A 20,915-nucleotide genomic window follows, 5' to 3' on the forward strand; every position below is an offset into this window, starting at 1 on the left:
TAACTTCACTTTTCAAATGTCTCACAGTAAATCTTTTTTTTTTTTTTTTTTTTTTTTATTACATACAAATATAAATAGCCGAATGTACATTAGAGTGTTTTAGATGGCAAACAATGCCTTAATTTATAGTGGTATAAGTATGGTGGCTTAGATCAGATGGCACGCTCCCTCTTTCTGATAGTCACCATCCTGAGACAAACTTACAATAATACACACTATTAAAATCATTTGTCATCATCACAGTTACCATTTTACAATAATAATCACTTTGGAAGGAATAAAAACACATGACGACTTTCATAGACACATACTGCATGGATGTTCAGGGAAGTCTTTTTTGACCTCATGGAAAAAAAAATGCAGAACTAACTGATTGTGTTGAACAAAACAAAATTACTGAGCTAGCTGGAATACGTATTCAGCAATTTGTTTGGTCTAACACGTGTAGAACCACACTCTACAGAGTCATACTGATAGTTGAAGGTTTGCCTGTCACAGCTGTGTAAAAAAACACAGATGGAATATGGCACTGTTTTATAAATAGACTTCAAAATAACAAATTTCACTTCTATATCTGCTCTGAGATTCGAACAGCAAGTACTTGAAATTCAAAGCAGTCAAAACTCGTGACTGAAAAATGCTGATCAGATTGGAATATTCCAATACTGATGACATAAAATGGACAGAGATATTTAAAAATTCCATTATATATATATATAAAAAAAAGATAAAGAACAATACATATACCCAGTACTGAACCAAATACAGCACAAATCTGAATTGATACATCTTTTATACAAAAAAAAAAGGAAAAAAAAAAAACAGTTTAGAGGGTTTTGAACAATGTACAATCATGCTTACTCATGGATTAAGTGTTTGTAGTATCCAGTGAGTATGTAGATGGTGTGTGTGTATATATGTCCACTGCTTTTTACCACACCACCTATTAAATACAATCTCTTGGTAATAACATGTATAATCTCGTCAAAGATTAACAGAATTTGCTGGAAGAAATCCATCTTCAGAATATACCATTTCGAATAGGAGCAGAATTATGTGCCTTTAAGTACAAGATGTCAGCTCTTCTTTCCAGTTTGAAAGGAGGTGACAAACACTTTGTCCACATGTGTGTTGCAGTGCTTTTTTTCAAATGTGTGAATCCAGTTTCAATCCAAACACGAGTGCATCTGATACATGGTATCATTTTAGATTGGCGTTCAGTTCCTCCCAGACACTAGGGGGTGCTGTGAAGTTTTTGGAGAAGTTTATCCTCTTGCAGCTGGAAGGGAACAATGACCGACATCTCAGCAATGAAGCGCTCACACGCCTGTCGGCTCACCTGCTTGCAAAATCGCAGGTCAATACGGCAGATGCTTCCGCAGCGTTTGAAGTAGCTCAGCGACTGATCAGTGACCCGGTTACACACTAAAGAGAACATAAAGAAAGGAGAGATCAGTAATCAGTGAGGGGGAATTAATGGTTTTAAGCATTAGACTCAGTGAACCCTTCATCAAGGAAAGTTATTTAAACTACTTAGTAGTACTAAGTAAACCACAGCAATTCCTGTGGTCTAACATGAAAGTAATTTTGTTTTCATAGATCGAATCCAGCATTACTGATATGCCTTTTTCACTGAAATGCCTGGGGATCTGTAGGTCTCTCTCTGAACCAGACCACAATTCCACTGACTTAAGAACCAAGTGAGGTAACCTGCCCACACTGAATGCTTCCTGTATTGACAGCTTCTCTGATTAAAACGAGAGCATTTTTTGTCTCGCCAAACTGATTTTTTTGGAAATTTTAAGTGGTGATAACATTTTCCTGCCCACAAGGCCCTGGTGGTTATAATTTGAGACCAGAAGGTTTATGGGCCAGTAAGGAGTCAATTTCCTTTGGTGGAAACAACAGGGGAAGATTGGGCACTGGTTTAGCTTTGGAACCAGCACTGTGTTAGGAGGAATCTGAATGGTTTAAAAGCATTTGTTGTAATATTACAATTGGCATTAACAAGTGCATTTACCAGAAAGGTTGACATCAGTTAAGGAGTCTCTAGTGGTGGTCCCTGCAGCAGTCAGCAGGTTTACCGACTGGTCATTGATATGGTTGCAGTAACTCAAGTCCAGACCGGAGAGTACAGGCATATTTTTAATGATGAGACGCAGAGAGCTGTCCGTGATGTCCAAACCAGCCAGACGCAGGTCAGTAACATTACGAAGTTTGCTGCGTGTGTCCATCTGACCTGTTAGAGAAAGCCCAAGTAGAGAATGCACCATCTGAATAAGTAACTGTCTTGTAGGAATTCATTTCGGAGTTCAGTGAGGTGGAACTTGGGTGTGTGCAAATCAATCTAGAGTACTGTATATTACCTGGCCTGTTGTCAGTCGGAGGAGATAGTAGGTCCCTCATCTGGGGGTCTTTGAGCCCCTCCACCCACTGCAGGTCTAGAGTACGCAGCAGAGGACAACTGGATGTGCAGAGAGCTGAAACGGCCACCCATGAACAGCCTGATAGGAGAAGCACCCTTAGTCCTGCAACCAAACACACAGGTTAGATGTGTGATTAGAAACAAGTACATACTGTAAATTAAGATGATGTGGATCCACATACATGCTCACATGAACACTGACCTGGTAATCGGTTAATAAGCCAGCTTAATTGCTTCTTGGAGATGTTGGTCCAGCTCAGATCCAAAGTGATGGGCTGTCTGCGAATTATCCCACTTAGCATCAGTGGGGTGATGGACTTACAACGCTTCAAATCGATATGAGTCCATAATCTCTTGTCACAGCACTTAACCAACAACAAAATGTCATTGTAATAATCACATATAGGTCCGAAAATGGCACTTCAAATCTCCTGGCTTTTGTGCATTTTTGTAAAGTCCACAAGACTGTAGGGCAAGAATGTCCAATCCTGCAGCTGGAGGGACAAATACCTGCAGAGTTTAGCTCTAGTCTGCTCCAACATAACTGCCTGGAAGTTTATAGTTGTCCTCAAAACCTTGATTAGCTGGTTGAGGTGTGTTTAATTAGGTTGAAGGTAAACGTGGCCCTTAAATAGAAGGACTGATTTGCCATTTAATGGTTGAAATGGAATTTCGCAATAGTCAACAACAGGTCTTGGCAAATTCAGTCCTGGAGGGCCACTATCGTGCAGAGTTTAGCTCCAACCCTAATCAAACACACCTAAACAATCTAACCAGTGCTTTAAGATCACTAGAAAGCTACAGCTAAACTCTGCAGGACAGTGGCCCTCCAGGACCGAAGTTGCCCAGACCTGTTATAGACTATTGCGAAATCCCATTTCAACCATTAAGTGACAAATCAGATACCCTACCACAGGGATGTCCAGTCCTTTTGTTCAAGGGCCACATTCCTGCAGAGTTTACCTTCAACCTAATTAAACACACCTCAACCAGCTAATCAAGGTTTTGAGGATTCAGCCCTGGTCTACAACCACAGTATTTCACAATCCTGTTTACATTTTGGATGTGTTCCTTATTTGACCCATTCACTTTAGGTTCGGGAGTCCCTATTAATGAGATAAGTTGAATCAGCTGTGTTTGGTAAGGAAGAGTTTGAAAATGTATAGTGTTGGGGGTTCTCCAGGAAGAGGGTTGGGAATCACTGAACTACTCCAATGGTTTTGAACTCTGTTCCTGGAGTACCTCCAACACTACACATTTTGTATGTCTCCTTTTTTCTCACATGCTCATTTCATGTCTTGGAGTTTCTACAAATGAGCTGATGACCTGAATCAGGTGTATTTGATTAAGGAGACATGCAAAATGAGCAGTGTTGGGGGTACTCCAGAAACAAAGTGTAAACCAGGGGTGCAGAACTCAATTTCTGAAGGACCCCAGCCCTGCAGAGTTTGGCTCCAACCCTGCTCCAACAAATACCAAGTAGTTTTAAAACAGTCCTGAAGGACCTGTTTAGCTGCATCAAGTTTATAATAATTAGGGTTGAAGTTAAACTCTGCAGGGCTGTGCAGAAACACCAGGAACTAAGTTCTGCATCCCTGGTTAAACTAATTGAGATGGACCAAAAGGATTGAGGGTGGCATCTGGGACAGGCTCACAGATAAGTCTTTAGGTTTTTCTTACCAGCGATTCCATGTTCGGCACACTCGCATGCACACACAGAGTTCACGATGGCTCAGGTGACTGAAAATAGTCAACCATGCTTCTCTGGGAGCAATGTGATTGCGTCCATCAGCTAGTGGTAGCCTATCAGGTGGAGGGCAGATTGGAGGTGGCCGGATCACATGGCGCTCCATCTGAACACACTTGGGAGGTGAACGTGCAGGAAGTGGTCTGACTGTAGGTGAACTGCGGTTCAAGCCAAGGGGGGTAATCTGAGGAGGGTAAAAGTGCCGCAGCTCCCAAGATGTCCCATTCATCTCCCTTGCTCGTAAGTGTGGCCGCTCCCCTCCTCCCTCTCCACCTGTGCCTCTTTCTACACCTCCACCTCCATTCCCTGGAGTCCCGTTCCGTAAGCCTTTCTTTGGTTCCTCGTTCTCGCTGTCCTCGGGTTCACTCTTGAGTGGCTGCTGGTTCTCATTGGCCAGTGAATGCTCTGTGCGACGGATCTCCATGTTAAACTGCTTGCTGAGTTCTGCACTGAGCTGGCGGTTAGGGGGCTTGCGCCGGTGTCGCTTTGCCCGAGCACGTGGTGCCTTCTCTTGAGTCTCACTACCATCGCTGCTTGGCCCTGCTCTTGGGGAGCTGCACCTTGAAGCATCACTCTCAAGCGATAAAATGTTCTTCAGTGCAGGGCTGCTGTCCCTGCCTCGTTTGCCATTATTGTTCTCCTCCTCTTCCTCATCATCATCCTCCTTTTCTTCCTCTTGGTCTTCCTCCTTCCGGAGTGTGTTAAACTCCTTTAGGGATCTGAAAGGTGGATCTCTTTCCTCCCTCCTCTCTTCCTCATGCTCTTCCTCTTTTCTTACTGTGCTGTAGTCTTTCTTAAATGAACGACGAGGCAGTTCTCGCTTCTCTTGCCTCTCTTCCTCCTCGTCAGAGTTGTCTTCCTCCTCTTCTGTTTTCATGTTAGAGAGTTTGGGAATCAAAGGCTCTTCAAGCCTCCAGGGTTTCTTCGGCTAAAAATGTCAATAAAGTACTGAATGAAAAAGCTACAGCAAATCTGTGTATGCAAATAATGCATGTCTGTGTAAATGTTACCTTCTTTTTAGCACTAGCCTCCTCTTCCTCTTCATCATCATCAAATAACTTTCTCTTCTTCCTCAAGAAGTTGGGCACTTCAGATCGTGGTCTTGGCAGGCCACTAGGGCTCAAGAGTGGGGGAAGACGGGATGGTAGATCTTCAGTCTTCAGTCTGGGAGTTTCCTCCCTCTCACTCTTCCTCTTAATGGATGAAGCACCTGTGGATGTCTGGTCCCCTTCCTCTCTCCCGTCACGTCCTGCTTTCTGCTCCCTCAGCAGGGACCCTGGCAGGTTGGATGCGTACTTAAAGCCTGGGCCCCGTTTTTGCTTGCAGGCCAAAGAGTGGCAAGAAAATACAAAAGACAACTTTATACCTTATGAATGTTATACATTGTTCGCCAAGCATGTATTGGTATGAGATACTTCCTATGTATGACATGCATCATATTTAACTGTAAATGTATTTCAGTGTTTGCATTAAGGGACATAGCTTGACAGCCGGTCACTAACTGAACTGAATTAAAATGATCACAACACATATCTATTTGCATTATATTTGCATACAAGATCTAGTTTGACAGTTTCCTTATGAGCTTGTCATACTAAATGAGAAACGCAGGCCCTTTAATGCTTTTTGTCAAAAACTAAACATGAACTAAATATGAGTTAACAAAAGTTCAAAAAGTCAAATTAATTTGAAAAATGACAAAAACTTATACATATCACCGCTTTCCTGTAAACCACGTTTCATCTTCATTGTCTCCACTACTTTCTTAAATAGTGTCTCTTTTCAAATGCAAATGCAAATCTTTTTTGTATGCTATCAAGCCACTCTACCACTGTTCCCCAAATACTCACTTTTCCAGTCTTCCCAGCATAATTGCATTTTGGACATTCCCAGCAGTTAGGAAGCTCATCATTTACTACCCCAGCTGCATCCTTCACCTGTATAGGCAAGAGACTGGATTAGCAAGAGTGTTTTCATAAACAATCTCTTTTCTTCTCTAAGTATGTGAATGCAATACACCTCCACACACTAAAGAGGAACTTAAGGGTGTTAAAAATGTCAGAGCTGCCCACAAACATGCACTTCAGCCCAATCACTTCCTTCTTCTGTGCCTACGCAAAACAAAAGACAGCGCAGTATACACTGCTTTGCATTTACTTTAGAACTATATTCTTAGACTAGTGGTTAGGTTAGAGTTCAGTCAGTCTGACCTTGAGGCAGTTTGGGTGGACAATCTCATTGCAGATGGAGCACTCCATAAGCATGGCATTAAATTTTTCATCTTCATCATCAAGTGTGTCTTCTTTACCAGCTTCACCGCACACTACACACACTGCTGTATGTGGTAACACGGGCTGTGGAACCACATGGCAACAATTTAATATCCAGAATATCAACAAATTGGAAAATGTGTGGTTACAAAATACACATGTACACAATAAAATATAATAATAATTAAAAAAAATACATTCTGAATCTCAGTTTGATAAATTATTAAATGTCTGTATTGATACATTTACATTGCTACATCTACATGGAATTCTGCCAGTTCCTCATACATTTGATCAGGCTCAGTGAAGTGGTGAAGGAGAATTCTGGAGGAATTCCAATTCCATCCTTTCAAAGAAATTTAGGTAAACAGCCCGGAGTATGGCTAAAGTGGATTCCTCACAAAGACTGCTTATACGTTTCAAAATCAGATTTCTACAAAAAAAAAAAAAAAAAGTCTAAAAATTGGTCTCTGTCATGTATAAAATTGTATGTATTATCTGTGTGACATTTGGTTCATGAATCATCTCAGTGTCTGCTGGAAATGAGTTTCTTACCGCTATACATTGTCTCATAATGCAAGACTGTTTCATTCGACCAGGTCCTCCAAACTTCTTCATGTCCTTACAGAAGTGACACTCTCCACATTCTGTCCGCACACATGCCTCGCATTTTCGACATCTTGTGCGTCTACGGCGAGCTCCAGAGGAGGTCCGATTGGACGGCAGCTTGACCGCTGTTGCAGTGGATGAAGAAGCGGTCGCAGCCGGAGTTGTTGCTGTTGATGCAGCCATTTTGGCCTTGGGTCTGTTGGGTAGCCGTTGCTAATGGGGAAATTAAGAATGGAAATTAAAATAATATAATAATTATAGATTACAGCCATGTACAACAAACTGTTGCCTATAAAACATCCTCACTAGGCATCCGGGATAAGAAGTAAAAAGCTATTGATTTTGTCAGTATATTAGTTCAGATTTTTGTTATAAGCTGTTTCTGTATGAGATTTGATGGTAAACGTAATTTAGCTGTATTTGTGGATGTTAATAAGCTAAACTTGCTGTTTCCATTAAAACTAGCATGTAAAATCTGTACTTTTAACCCACTTTCTTTTTTGCCATTTTTTGCCAGAAAAAAAAAATGGCACAGGCACCTGGTTCACATGTGATTAGCTCACTGGTAAAAATTTAAGTGTCAAGTATCATTGGTGCTCTTCTCTAATGTCTTTATTTTGTACATTATACAGCTCTCCATGGTTCAAAGCTCTTACCAGTGCCTCTTATTGTCTATTTGCCCACCCACAATCCCTGTGTGACTCTCCTGCTTGATTTATGCACTATGCTTCCAAATAATCTATGCCCATATCCTTTATTTTTTTCACCCTTGCGATTTACAACATTCGATTGCTATTGTTTATCATCACTTCTAACTCGACTATGCACCTCTCTTGCTAGCTCAGCTGCTGGAATGTAACCTATTTAGGAACCTCAGTATGTCGCTCTGTTATTGGGATCATTGTGATTGCTCTCTAATGTAGTAATAAGCAGCAGAAATAGTGGATTCCAGCAAATTTATTCTGGTTACACATGGGATACACACCCTCTCCAGAAGAATCCTATCTTGCCTTCCAGCTCAGATAATGAATACATTACAATGCATGCACAAAACTGCAGTGCAGTACTGGAAGTCTGTCCTTTTGCAATGTAACCATGGCAACACAGCAGTTCTTGCTGACTGGTGGAGTGAAGGAATACGTCTATTCAACATTTAATTGGCTCAGAAGGGGGAAGTGCTTGACGATTGGGTTTAATGTCAGATTCTTTTTAATGATTTTGTTACCCATTGCAGACAGTTCCTCTGAAAGACTAAATAGTAGCACTGTAATACTGAAATATACTCAAGATCAATGGTTTTATATTCATCTAATTGGGATGTTTCAGAAATTAAGATCAAATGATGTTGTAGAGCTATTCCTGCCCTTGCAAAATCCTGTAGGACATAATTTTCTTACCACAGAACAACTGGAACACAATCATTCCCCAGCGCTATGTTTCATCATAACAGATCCAGGAGCTGCAGAGCGGTGCAGGCTGCTGACTGTAAGAATGCTTTCTATAGAGCACAACAGTGTTTTTGTGCTTTGGAGTGCTGCATCACAGCTGTGACCTCTATTCCCACTGTCCGAGTGTGGAACCCAATATGAGAGATAGTGGTTTCAAAAAGAATGCTGAATCACAGCCAGTATTCATCAGCTGTCCAAAGGCTACACATGTGTGAGGACCTAAGATGCAATCTCCAGCTCAAACAAATGACTGTTTGGACTGATGAAGCTGTTCCTAGGTCAGACCTTTTGAACACAGCACAACACCAGACGTTCTCCAGTTACTCTTCTATTATGCACTGCACCATCAGTGGATATGAAGGATGTGAGGTCTATCTACAGATACCCGTGAGTCCAGCAAAATAAATAAATAAATAAAACAGCACAGACTGTACTTTCCGAGGAGGCTCATTCTATTTAATGTCTTCTGCAGGTTGCCTCTAATGTTCAAACAATCAATGATCTACGATAGGTCATGAAGAAATCATTACATCCCAGTGCTCTACAAACTACATCTAGAAACATCAAGTTACATCAGCCAGGATCCTCATTCCTATCATCATGCAATTACAGCTACAGACACGCATTTTCCAGAGTAAGTCACACATAATTGTTCTCTTTTCTGAAAAAATCCACATGCATCATCATCTTTTGTGGTTGCACTCAAGCCCTGCTTGTGAGTTTGGAAATAATAATTGTGCTGTGATGTCCATTCAAGTTATTTTAGTCTCAGTAAAATTGACATGCTGGGCAATTTCATGTTCCTTTCTCGACTGTCCGCTTCCCGACAAAGAGGAATCCTTTTAGTGTAAGTGCAGCAAAATGAAGAGAAAATATGCACTTTAGGTGTGTAAATGATGCTTTACATGTGTATTTTATCATTCTTGTTCTTCCAAAGAGAATGATGGAAAATTAATTTTGCCTGGCTTTATTGTTATTCTTCAACAATCTTACCATCTTATAATACAACATGGGTATATACGATACTATAATGCTCAATACTATAGTTATTTATTGACATGCCCCCAAATTTAAGGCCAATTCATTCATGCTCAACACACAAGATAATTTCTGACGTTTCTGACTTGAACGCATCACTTACAAATGAAGCATTAATTCATGTTGTAGACAGGATCATCCACGTCATCTCGTGTACACTCCAACAGAAGCATAATTACAGTCTGTGTGAACATGTTTGATCATGATCATGGGTGAGAGTTTATGTCTAACTTCTGGCACTTTGTTGTACCCACGCCATGACACAAATCAAAAGACCCAATGAGTCATAAGGCTTCATTGCAATAGTGATCTAGTGAAGAATTAAAGCTACCGCCTCTGCACAACAGTGATGAACAAGTCAACTGCAAAATGTTGACCTTTAGGTGCTCCGTGAAACAAATATTTGGAGATGAACGCACTAATAAAGCACTAATAAATTTGACTCATCAGCAGCGATCAGGAAGGTGAAAGATTTCCACACACAGATTTTGCAAAAGGTTTAAGTTGATAACGTGAATTTACCACACTGACCATCAGAAAGCTACTTGGTTTGAAAGAGACTTTGTTGTGAATGGTGCTTCATATATATTGCTACACTGTTAACCTTGCAAAATTTTGCTGAAATTAATTAATTTCAATAGGAATTCATCTGAATTCAATAAGGAATTTTGTGTGAGGGGAATCTTTCCCTATGTGGTTTTTGCAACGAGTTCAAGCTGGTCACGCAAAATGTGACCATATTTAGACCAGGGGTGGGGAACTTTGATCCTGGAGGGCCGGTGCCCCTGCAGAGTTTAGTTCCAACCCTAATCAAACACACCTGAACAAGCTAATCGAGGTCTTCAGGATACAGGTAGGTATTTTTTTTCAGGGTTGGAGCTAAACTCTGCAGGGTAACAACGGCCCTCCAGGATCAACGTTCCCCACGCCTGAGTTAAACCAAACATATGTCTAAAGAGTCTTACCAAATATACCTTTTGACTTATAGACTACCCAAGATGAACTCAAACAGGGGGCCTGAGAGCAGCCGGGCCCTCCTTTTGTTACCCCCACACTTTGCTTCACCCCTCCCCCCAGTCTTCAACATAGAAACTGTTTTTCAAAGATATGGGACCATGTTATATGTCACGACAGGGATTAAGAGATTTGCAATGCATGCATTATTTGTGTTGTTGGTGAGCACATGTGGCTTACTTGGTTCAGTGGCATCCACATGCAACCTCACACCTACATGTACTGTGCCGCAATTAATAGGTTTCTGAGTAAATTCAAGCATTTTTTAGCAAATGCACAGGTGCCTGTTGCAAAAGTCTGTATGTTATGCTCCCTTAGAAAATAAAATCCTACACCTAACATAAAACTGTTCTTAGTTATTTTTAAACCTTACAAATAGATGCAAAAAAAAAAAAAAAAAAAAAAGTTGGTGTACAAACAACTTTCACTCACAAATTGCTAGTAGATTTAACAATCATTTACGCATAAATGTCAAGTAACATTAAATTAAACTTGAATTTTTGAAGTACAAAACCTGGAAAAGTAATTTATTGTAAAACATATTGTAAAATCATTTTTACAGTGCAGTCTAGATATTGTCCTCACTTAAAAACAACAAACCGAGCATTTTGTTCTATTTCCTAGAAAACAGCAGTGCATCTTGGGAAGAGAACTTAAGGGCAACACATGTCCAGTCATGCTGTTGCTTTGAGGAACTTAAGTCCTTCTTTAATACAGTGTTTACTCCCTTACAACCCTGCACATGTGTGAACATCAGAGGACATCACACCCAAAAAAGGTCTAACTACTACATTTTACTACTTACTAGCTACCACATTTGAGTTCTCCCAACAAAACAAAGGAGACAAACCAGTATAAACCACATCCAAACACAAAGGTAAAGCAACGGGAACATGCTTTTTCCCTTGAACAAGCAAGAGGCACACATGACTCAAACCAATCACAACTGATAGCTGAAGCTCAATGGAGACAAACAATAAGACAGAGCCACTCTTCTCTGTTGTATGAGTTTTTTTCCCCTTCCTGCCGCATTGGAAACCTCTCGTTCTTATACTATTGCAATAAAACAAAACCCAGAAACTGTTTCAGAAAGAAAGATGGTGAGGAGGGTGAAGAAAGGAGAAGGAGGTGGAGAACACACATGCCTTGTCTGAGAGACATGGTGCTGCATGGAAGTGAACCTGAAAAGGCGGCTAATTGTTTGTGTGGCATGTGTATGAGGAGAAAGAGAGTGTGTGCTGACCTGTTCGGCTGTGTCCGAGTCGTAATCCTCATCGTCTGCACTCAGTGACATGGCCATGGCTGCCTGATCTCATAGCCAGCCAGACAAACAGAACATAGACATGATTACAACCCCCCTAATCACAGTCGCCCGCCGTCTCCTCACTCGATTTCCTTTCTCTATTCCTCTTCCTCTAACCTTCCCCAATGTCTCGCTCCTGTTTCTCTCCCTCTCTTTTCCTGTCTGGAACAAGCAGCTGCACAGACACACACCAGCCTGCTATCTCATGCATATGCACCAGAAAAAGAAGACGGGGAGAGGGGGCCTCGGCTCAGCCAATCACAGACCACTTGGCGTCCAGTTACAGGCTTGCCTACAAAGAGCACAGTGTGTACTGTGGGTGTGGGTGGGCAATGAAGGGGGAGGGGCGGCACTGCTGCACACAAAGAACTACTGACATTACCATGCGAGAGCAAGGTCTCGCTCTGCGGGTGATTGAGAGGGTCTGATCATGTTGCCTTCCTCTTACAAATACAGGAAGTTAGCGGTTGATCTGGGTTTGATTGTTTTAGTCTAATGTGTTGCTGTGTTGTTTTCTGCAAGCATCAGTGCATGAAAGGCTCATACAGTACAGTAGCTTTAGTGTAACAAGCTGGGGTGCTCATTTGAATGATCAGATGTGTCACATTTAGGTGCCTTTATGTTTTTTAGGAACTCTCACGTGAGTCAGATTTAAGGAAGTGGGCTTTGTTTGGATCAGCATTTATTTTACTAATATACACTGTTCTGCTGAATGGCAGATTTGGGCATCCACATTTAGGAAGTTGTCTGAACTAAACTAAAGCAGTTAAGGTTTAACAATGTTAAGATTAAAATCAAAAGGCTGAAATCTCCAGAAGAGCCTGTCGAACCATTTGCATCTATTTAGAAAAATTAAGGGGGGAAAAAAGAAGAAAAAAAGAGAATAAGATGCCACTCAGATACTAGCACAATGTTAATATAAAATCCACCTTTTTTCTTGTCATAAGAATGGGTGCAGCTATTTGTAAATTCTATGGGTGTGGCTTCCGGTCTCATCTGCTTCCAGCTATTTTTAGCTAAACAAAACAGTTTGTTTTGCTGCTTGATATTGAAAGTTGGTGTGTCTTATCATATTATTTTAATGTATTATCTTAATTATAAACACACTGGTTTGTAGTGCAAACAGATTTACCGATTACTGCACGTTGTTATTCTCCTCATTATTCACCTATAATGTATCATTATTTTTTGTTGATTTATTTTATATAATTTCTTTGAAGCTGCACAATTTATTTTTGCATATTTTTCCACCCAAACCACTGTTTTAATTGCTCAACTGCTCTTTGTCTAAGCATTATAAATAGGCAAAATTAATTATGAAATTTCATAATATCTAATAAAAACTTACCACAGCTTTACTATATAGTAACACTAACTACAATAACTGTGGTATTCTAGTGATAATTCTAATTAATGCAAATAATTAATGCAACCATTTTATTAGGCCTACAATTATGGCAATGCATTTCTAAATTACAAAATTACAGCCTTGTATAGGCTGCTATTTTTTTTTTTAACAAATGACCTAGTTTGTAGAAACTACAGTTACATTAATCTAACCATTGTAATTGGGGTCCATTCATGGTTTGACCTGTGGTTATTATGGCCTATAACAAATAACACAGTATTGGTTATGATGTAAAACCTACAGTAAATTTAAAAAACTGGTATAATTAGATATAAAACCTCATCTCAGTTTCTTAAACACAATAGCATGCATCTATGTTTGGCTTTGTACCTCCTCATCTGTTGTAAACAAGCTATAAACAAAACAAAAACCCACCAAATTTCAGGTAGAGAGATTACCTTATTCATTCATCATTACAGATTCCTAATGCCAGTTCAGATTCTGCAACTGTTAGAAAAAAAAAGACAACAATAAATCATTGGGGGGGGGATTGAGATGAAATTAGACCTTTGGTAGATTTCACTAAGCAAATACATTATTTTGGGTCGAGATTTAAGCTTGCAAATGAGAATGGGAGTAGGGTATACAAAAATATATTAACTGCAGCAACATAAAAACAATTCCAGGACATGACAGTTCAAATCGAGCCCGCGTAGAGGAAAAAAATGTTAAGGACTACAAATCCCACAAAGCGTCATCTGCGCAGAGACCGTCAGCGGTGCATTGTGGGTAGCTCGATTTGTAGTTTCTGATTGAACAGACTATAGTGCCTGCCGAGCGAGTTACTGGGGAGTATGTCACAGCGCGTTGAAGGGCTGCGGCAGACATACGAAGGGTAATCAAGAAGATACAAAGGCGATCTCCGGATTACAGCATAAAGTTTAAAAACTTCTGAACTCCCACGGAAACAGGCGCAATGAGTTCAAACGAGCACTCGCTTCAAGCTTTGTCGTGGAGACAACTTTACTTGAGTCGAGCTAAACTTAAAGCGACCAGCAGAACCTCTGCTCTGCTCTCCGGCTTCGCTATGGTGAGTTACTGAAGTAATTACTTAACACTCTGTATGCAAAGAGAAACTTACATTTCTCGGAAGCCTGGCAAGTTTTCGGAGTTAGAGCCGTGTAACATGACCCATGACATGTCAGTCACTTTGATGTGCAAACGACACCTGTCATGGATACAGCGTAATCAGAGAGCTAGACACTTAAGCCTATTATACTAGCACCGTATTTAAGTCCCCCTTCGACGTAATTCTCAAAAGTGTTAGTTGGCGCTCAGTGGTGGGTATTTTGATTCAACCCTGTGACTTGAATCTTTTGAATGCGTTCGCTAAAAAGATTCATTCGCACCTGTTCAACGATGTACACGCCAGTAGGAGGCGACAAGAGTGTCTTATGAATCATTGAATAATTCACTCAGTAGATTAGTTACAAATTCCGAGTCCCCCGTCCTTAAGTCTGTCTGTAGATTCTCATTTAATAATTATTTCTCGGAGTTCATTCAGTTAGTTTTACAAAAGAGTCACCTCTTTCAGCGCGAAAACGAATCTCCTGCAAAACAGCGACTCGTTCAGTCGAGGGGGCGTGCAGTGTTGCCAACTTCTTTCAATGGAAAGTAGCTAAACCCCGCCTGAAAAGTCGCTAAATGTCGCTAGATGACGTCATACGTTAATTAGCATATTCATGACGTAAGTGCGTCGTATTTTCTTGCCTCCTTGTGCTTACATACTGCATTTTAATGCAGCCAAATTCGCAATAAAACTGTTTTTATTATTATATTTTATGGTTTCTGTTGACAAACAACGGAATGAATATCATAATGACTGAAACGCGGTCCATTAAGACTACATAAACCCAGCTCTCAAAGATATTAATCTGCACAAAAATCCTATTCACGACATCTCAAAGTGGTTGTGCACCTGTGATTTCGGCTATGTAAAAATAGAGTTAGAAGCAACAGAATATATTTTAACTGAAAAGTTACTGCTCTCTCTGCGCTCACATGAACAGTTCATGCAGACAGAGAGATGTTTACGCTGGGAAAGAGAGACCTCGCGCTCGTGCGGCAAGTTCAGAGACTAAATAAGGGTTGTCCAGGCAAGTCGCTAGATTTGTCGCTAGTCGCAAAAAAGTCGCTAAGGGGGTCTGAAAAATCGCTAAATCTAGCGACAAAGTCGCTAAATTGGCAACACTGGGGGCGTGTTCGTTCAGCAGGCGCAGCCAATGAAATGTCCCTTCACAACCACGTTCTCGAATGCTATTGGTTCATGCTGCAGTCTGTCATTGAGGGAAATAACGCAATCTGCTTAAATGCCTTCAGTGAACACTTGAGTCAGTGCGTGGGAGTGAAGGAGAGAGATATCTTCACTTAAAATATGTATTAACACCAATACGTTTACGAACGATGCTGTGCTCAATTCAATTGTTTAAATACTAAATAATTTAAATATCATTACTGCAGTAAAATAACCTCCGCATTACTGCAGTAATTGTTTTTACAGTGAAACAATGAGCTGTACATTTTTATAGGGAACTTGTACTGACCACCATTAATATAAAATTCTAATATAAAATAAAATGAATATAAAAAATTAAAACCATCTTACTGTGTTGAGAGGAGGTCTTATATTATTAATTATAATTGTATAGTAGCAATAACTGCATTAACCATTATTTTGGAAGCAGCTGCAGTTATGATGAAATTTGTAAGGGCCTCAGTATCATCACTGTGAGATGTTTCCGTTTACTGGAAGATCCCTTGCACGGAGGAAATGTACTTCCTTTGACTGTGTCATGTTAAGTAAACTGATATAAGTTTATTACATTATAAACGTGAAATAGAATCATATATGCCTGTTATCTTTTACATAAAATGACTTCCAGTAATGAGTGTAAAATAAACTGCTAAATGTGGAAAGTTAGAAGTCAAAAGTGATATCCAAATAAACACTGATTTGAAATAATATTCAATTAGTTTCAAAAGAAGCTGACATTCAGGGTTTACATTAATTCTGATATTCCCTGACAGCTTTTCAGTTTTTCTCAGTACAAAAAAATGATTTTTCTTTGTTGCTGAGAAAGTTGTGACCCAAAACAAAATGTATTACATGAAAGTAAACTAAATGTCCTTGGTCAAAATATTAATATTAGGACATGTTATGCAACCTGTTCATACTGTAGTGATGAAATTACACTGAAATACTGTGATATTTGATTGAACGCAAAGACTTTGATTTCAACAACAATTGATGCGGGAAGCATTGTTTCCTCTCCTTCAAAAGTGGATAAGCCTATTTATTTTGTCCTTGTTTCTTTCGCTGTTGAGTAGACCCACGACTAACTTAAGAACCAGAAATGTGTTATAAGTTTCCGGAAATGGGTGTGAGTGGCTGGAAAAAGGTGTCATATTCTTTCAGAGGGTGATTATTGGGCTTGAGGTTAGTCTATGAGCAATATGTGCAGCAAAGGAAATGAGCTCAGTATAAGTGGCATGAGGAAACTGCATTTCATAACCTCCTCTCTCTTAAGGATCAATGTGAACATGCAACATAATTACACATTCCAGTTGTAGTGTTTGTATTTAGTTAGTACTGAGTGTTACAAAAGTAGTGCATTACTATTGACTTCCAAACTCATGTTGATATCTGTGGCACTATGTAACATGTAGAGCTGGCTTCAGGACTCAGTAAACAGGGAACATGTGATCTGTGGCGTTTTCAAAAGCTTGAGAAAAACACTTTGTCTACCAAATTTAAATGTGACTGCCATACTGCAAAAAATAATTTTCTTAATCAAAATTTTTGTCTTGTTTTTCAATAAAAATAAAACAAGTTTAGTTTATTACAAGTTTATTACAAATTATTACATTAGATTATAAATTATTTGCAGAGAATATAGAATCTTTTTTACTGCTTGATCAATTTAGGTAGTTACAATGAGCTAATGCAAAACAATTTTATCACTATATTAATTGTACGGTGAATTTAAATTTATAAAATAAAAGTTTATTTAATCTATTTGCTTGGATTGGATGCAAGCATTAATGTTTTAATCAAACAATACATGTTCTTGTAAAAGGTTTATTATATTTAACTAAAAACATAATACATTTCTTTTATTTCTGGTTTGCCCGAGTTTTACTTTAATTTGCAAGTTTTACTTGATGCACTAAAATAACTAAACTAAAACAAACAAAAAAAAATAGTAAAAACTGCATGGACATATTAAAAAAAAAAAAAAAAAAAAAAAATATATATATATATATATATATATATATATATATATATATATATATATATATATATATATATATATTATTACAATTACTAAAACTAAATTTAAAATAAAAATTTATTCAAATATTACTAAAAATTGTAATAGTATCTCAATGATGCTAAAATAACACTGCCATGTAGTTTAATTTAATAATCTTATTCTATTTCTTGTTTTATGCCAAAATGAAACTCTCAAAAGCCAATAACTGTTTAAATATTTAAATATTTTTCAATAAAGTAACTTCATCAAAGGAGCATGTTTTTCTCAATTTAGTTATTTAAATGTTTATTTCATTCTAAATTCTTTTGTAAGTGCGTCAGTCTAACATAAAAAAAAAATAGTTTTTTGCTTAAACCAGTTGCTGAAACATGTTATGAAACATTCATTCTTATGTTACCAATGAATGTGTTCTCAGGTGGCGATGGTGGAGGTCCAGCTGGAGGATGATCACGAATACCCTCCTGGCTTATTGATTGCTTTCAGTGCCTGCACAACAGTGCTGGTGGCCGTCCATCTCTTTGCCTTGATGATCAGCACATGTATCCTGCCCAACCTGGAGGCCGTGAGCAACGTCCACAACCTCAACTCCATAAAGGAATCGCCACACGAGCGCATGCACCGCCACATCGAGCTGGCCTGGGCCTTCTCCACCGTCATAGGCACCCTCCTCTTTCTTGCAGAGGTGGTTCTTCTCTGCTGGGTGAAGTTCCTCCCTCTGAAGAATAAAAATAAACATCCTCCCCCGACAGAGAATGTAACTGAATCTTCAGGGATAAGCCAGGGGGAAGCTGCAGCGATCGCCTCTACCTTAATCATGGTGCCCTTTGCCTTGGTGTTCATTGTTTTCGCTGTGCATTTCTACCGTTCGCTGGTCAGCCACAAAACAGAGCGGCAGCACCAGGAGTTGGAGGTTCTGGCCAAAATCACACAGATGCAAAACCAACTGGATCACAGGGGAGACGCGTCCAACCTGTCCTCTTCAGCGCATTTGGCCTAGTTGATGCACTTAGTTGTGCCCTTGTTCTCATGCCAAACAAAATATGGACTGTTGTCATTAATACAAACTAGATGATGGGAATCAGGGATTCTGCAATATGGTAGTATCACAGTATTGTGATGCCTTATGTTTTTCTCGTTTTATTTTTTTAGTGTACATACAAACATTTATATAGATGGGAAATCTGAAATTGTGCTACCACACTATTTTAACTGCTATCCGAATTGTAGTTTAAAAAAATATTTTTTGTTACAGTTACAGAATGGTTTAAATTTGGCATGCATCGGAAGTCGCGATAGCCTTTTCTTCCCTATTGTGTATCATATATCAGTAAAACGGTTTTTCGAACAAGAAAAAATGTAGGACGGGACTTGATTTTGTTTAACGGGAATTTCTTACATCTTCAGGAAAGAGATGAGTTGTTGTTTCAAGAGGGAGGGGAAGATATTTTAATAGCACTTGAGGGCACATGAATTTTAGAAAGAAAAAGCAATGGAAATTATTTTATAATAGTGATATATTCCATTAAAAATAAGAATTTTCATTGAATAAGAATTGAATTTAAAGGAAAATATTACATAATATGATGCTTGGCATCACTGAATTTATTCAGTTTAAGATTAAAATAACATTAAAAATAAAATATACTGTTTTGATTCCCTCCGTTCCTTGCCTTGTTCAATTTTTCACTTTGTTTTCAGTGGTTTTGGATGCTTCCTGCTTAGAAAATGTATATAGCTGCAGAATTCAAAAGCAAAATAATAAAGATTTAGGGCTTTTTTTAAACATTCTGATTCAGTAGTTGATTGGATAGGGACACCAGCATGTTTGTTGTTCCAGTTCAGTCTGTACATATACTGTTAAGCCAAATTATTACACCTAAATGCATAGAAAGGTTTCCAGTGTTATGATAATCAGTTCATTTTCTTTTTTGTTCAGTTTAACTGCATAAAGTCTAAATATTTTTTTTCGACATTGTGCAATTCGAATTTTACCTCGTAAGTGACAAAGTGTCATACTTGCATGCGTGAAAGTGTCATTGAAAATAACATTTGGTCTAACATTTTGTAGAGCCGTTTTCTTAAAACCCACTTTTTAAAAATTGCTGGAATTTTAGTAACTGATATTTTGGGATTCAGTCAATTGGTGGCTTCATTTCAATCATTTATGTGCTCAGGTCATATGAAAACGTATTGACATTGCTGCTGTTTAAACCATTAAGTCCAGAAATAATGCTTTCTGGAAGCTTTATCTTGCTTTGACTGAGGTTACAAACAGCTCAAATGTATATTATAAATACTGTAGTTTCTTTTTCTCTGTTTGTTCAGCATGTTTTGGTTGTGTGAACACAAATTGTGCATTTGTAAAGCAGATATTTTAAAGCTTTTGCTGTGAAGAGGCTTTTGAATCATACTGGCATAATTTGTTTACAAATATAGTCTTGTACTAAGAGTAAGATCTTAAATAGGTATTTTGCACACCTACTGTAAAGTTATAATAAAAATAAAAGCAGTCATTTTAGACTATTTGGAAGATATTTTAATTTTTAAAAATTTTCAGGCCACCTTGTTTGTATCATATATCTTCTGATATTACAACAAACCTTTAGCTGGTAGTGTTTTACTGGCAGGCACTTTTTGTTTCTGTGCCATTTCCTAGGAAAGTACCTCTGATGTTGTGACAGTTTATAAAGAAAAGAAATCAGTGCATTGTTTTCATATTTTATATACAGATTAATTTTTACCCTGAGAGCATCTGGGCTGCTATTCTTTGTAAACTTATTAATATCCCCACTTAATGAAGGTTAAATGAAACCTTATTTTCATATTTCTTGATTTTATAAGATGCTAGAGTTGGGAGGTGATGTTATATTTTATTAAAAGTATTTGTCAAGTAGAAAATGTGCATTTGCCAAATAAAAATGTTTAAGTGGAAAAAGCGCTGACTGTTTCTTGTGTAAGAACCGTTTTAAGAGGGATGGCTGAGTAATTTATTTTTTCTTCCAGTAGGCTAACAGTTTCAAACATTAAAAAGAAAAATATTTTAAATGCCGTTTTGAATCTTGTCTCACATTAGATTCACTCTTGATGGGGCAACCGGAGCTCCATGCCACACAGGAGTGTTTTTGCTCGTCAGTAAACCCTTATTTTGAATAATTCAGGCTACCAGTGCACAATAGGCATATACTGTAACAAGAAAAAAATAGAACATGTCCATAACAGTGTTTTAAATACAGCGCAATGGAGGATTTGAAGTTGTGAGTTCCGTGCGCCCCCTTGAGGAAGACTGAACATCTACAGTCATAAACACTTCTACGTACTACATTTTTTATTTTTATTTTTTTAAATGCAGGTAGACAATGCTGTGATTACACTTAATGAA

General features: G+C 38.6%; 2 protein-coding genes across 5 annotated transcripts; one reads left to right on the forward strand and one right to left on the reverse strand.

The window, feature by feature from the left end:
* Positions 1–33: 33 nt before the first annotated feature.
* On the reverse strand, positions 34–14,525 carry LOC109052892 (lysine-specific demethylase 2B-like). Of its 4 annotated transcripts, XM_042730011.1 has the most exons (11): positions 14,344–14,525; positions 13,661–13,709; positions 6,998–7,264; positions 6,383–6,526; positions 6,023–6,109; positions 5,183–5,500; positions 4,106–5,100; positions 2,628–2,791; positions 2,367–2,528; positions 2,021–2,239; positions 34–1,425 (listed from the first exon to the last, which is right to left on the reverse strand). In XM_042730011.1, the coding sequence occupies exons 2-11, from the start codon at positions 13,667–13,669 to the stop codon at positions 1,235–1,237; spliced, it is 2,556 nt and encodes an 851-aa protein (XP_042585945.1). In that variant the 5' UTR covers positions 13,670–13,709; positions 14,344–14,525; the 3' UTR covers positions 34–1,234. The 4 variants fall into 4 exon arrangements, with proteins under 4 accessions (XP_042585945.1, XP_042585944.1, XP_042585943.1 ...); XM_042730010.1 differs by lacking the exons at positions 13,661–13,709; positions 14,344–14,525 and adding an exon at positions 11,795–12,082 and having other exon boundaries at positions 5,183–5,491; XM_042730009.1 differs by lacking the exons at positions 13,661–13,709; positions 14,344–14,525 and adding an exon at positions 11,795–12,081.
* On the forward strand, positions 14,015–20,471 carry LOC109052897 (calcium release-activated calcium channel protein 1-like). The gene is made up of 2 exons (XM_019070330.2): positions 14,015–14,292; positions 17,952–20,471. Exons 1-2 carry the CDS (start codon positions 14,179–14,181, stop codon positions 18,531–18,533), a joined length of 696 nt encoding a protein of 231 aa, XP_018925875.2. The 5' UTR covers positions 14,015–14,178; the 3' UTR covers positions 18,534–20,471.
* The last annotated feature ends 444 nt before the right edge of the window (positions 20,472–20,915 follow it).

The sequence above is a fragment of the Cyprinus carpio genome, chromosome B8 (assembly GCF_018340385.1).
Source record: "Cyprinus carpio isolate SPL01 chromosome B8, ASM1834038v1, whole genome shotgun sequence".
NCBI classification, from domain to species: domain Eukaryota; kingdom Metazoa; phylum Chordata; class Actinopteri; order Cypriniformes; family Cyprinidae; genus Cyprinus; species Cyprinus carpio.

What these genes read in the sequence shown, in the direction of transcription:
- LOC109052892 (XM_042730009.1), bottom strand. Translation starts at nt 11,851, where the DNA reads ATGGCCATGTCACTGAGTGCAGACGATGAGGATTACGACTCGGACACA. An exon ending in ACTCGGACACAGCCGAACAG is followed by an intron (nt 7,265 to 11,794) that starts GTCAGCACACAC and finishes TTTCCCCATTAG; the next exon opens with CAACGGCTACCCAACAGACC. An exon ending in TGCCGAACATGGAATCGCTG is followed by an intron (nt 2,792 to 4,105) that starts GTAAGAAAAACC and finishes GTTGTTGGTTAA; the next exon opens with GTGCTGTGACAAGAGATTAT.
- LOC109052897 (XM_019070330.2), top strand. Translation starts at nt 14,179, where the DNA reads ATGAGTTCAAACGAGCACTCGCTTCAAGCTTTGTCGTGGAGACAACTT. An exon ending in TGCTCTCCGGCTTCGCTATG is followed by an intron (nt 14,293 to 17,951) that starts GTGAGTTACTGA and finishes ATGTGTTCTCAG; the next exon opens with GTGGCGATGGTGGAGGTCCA.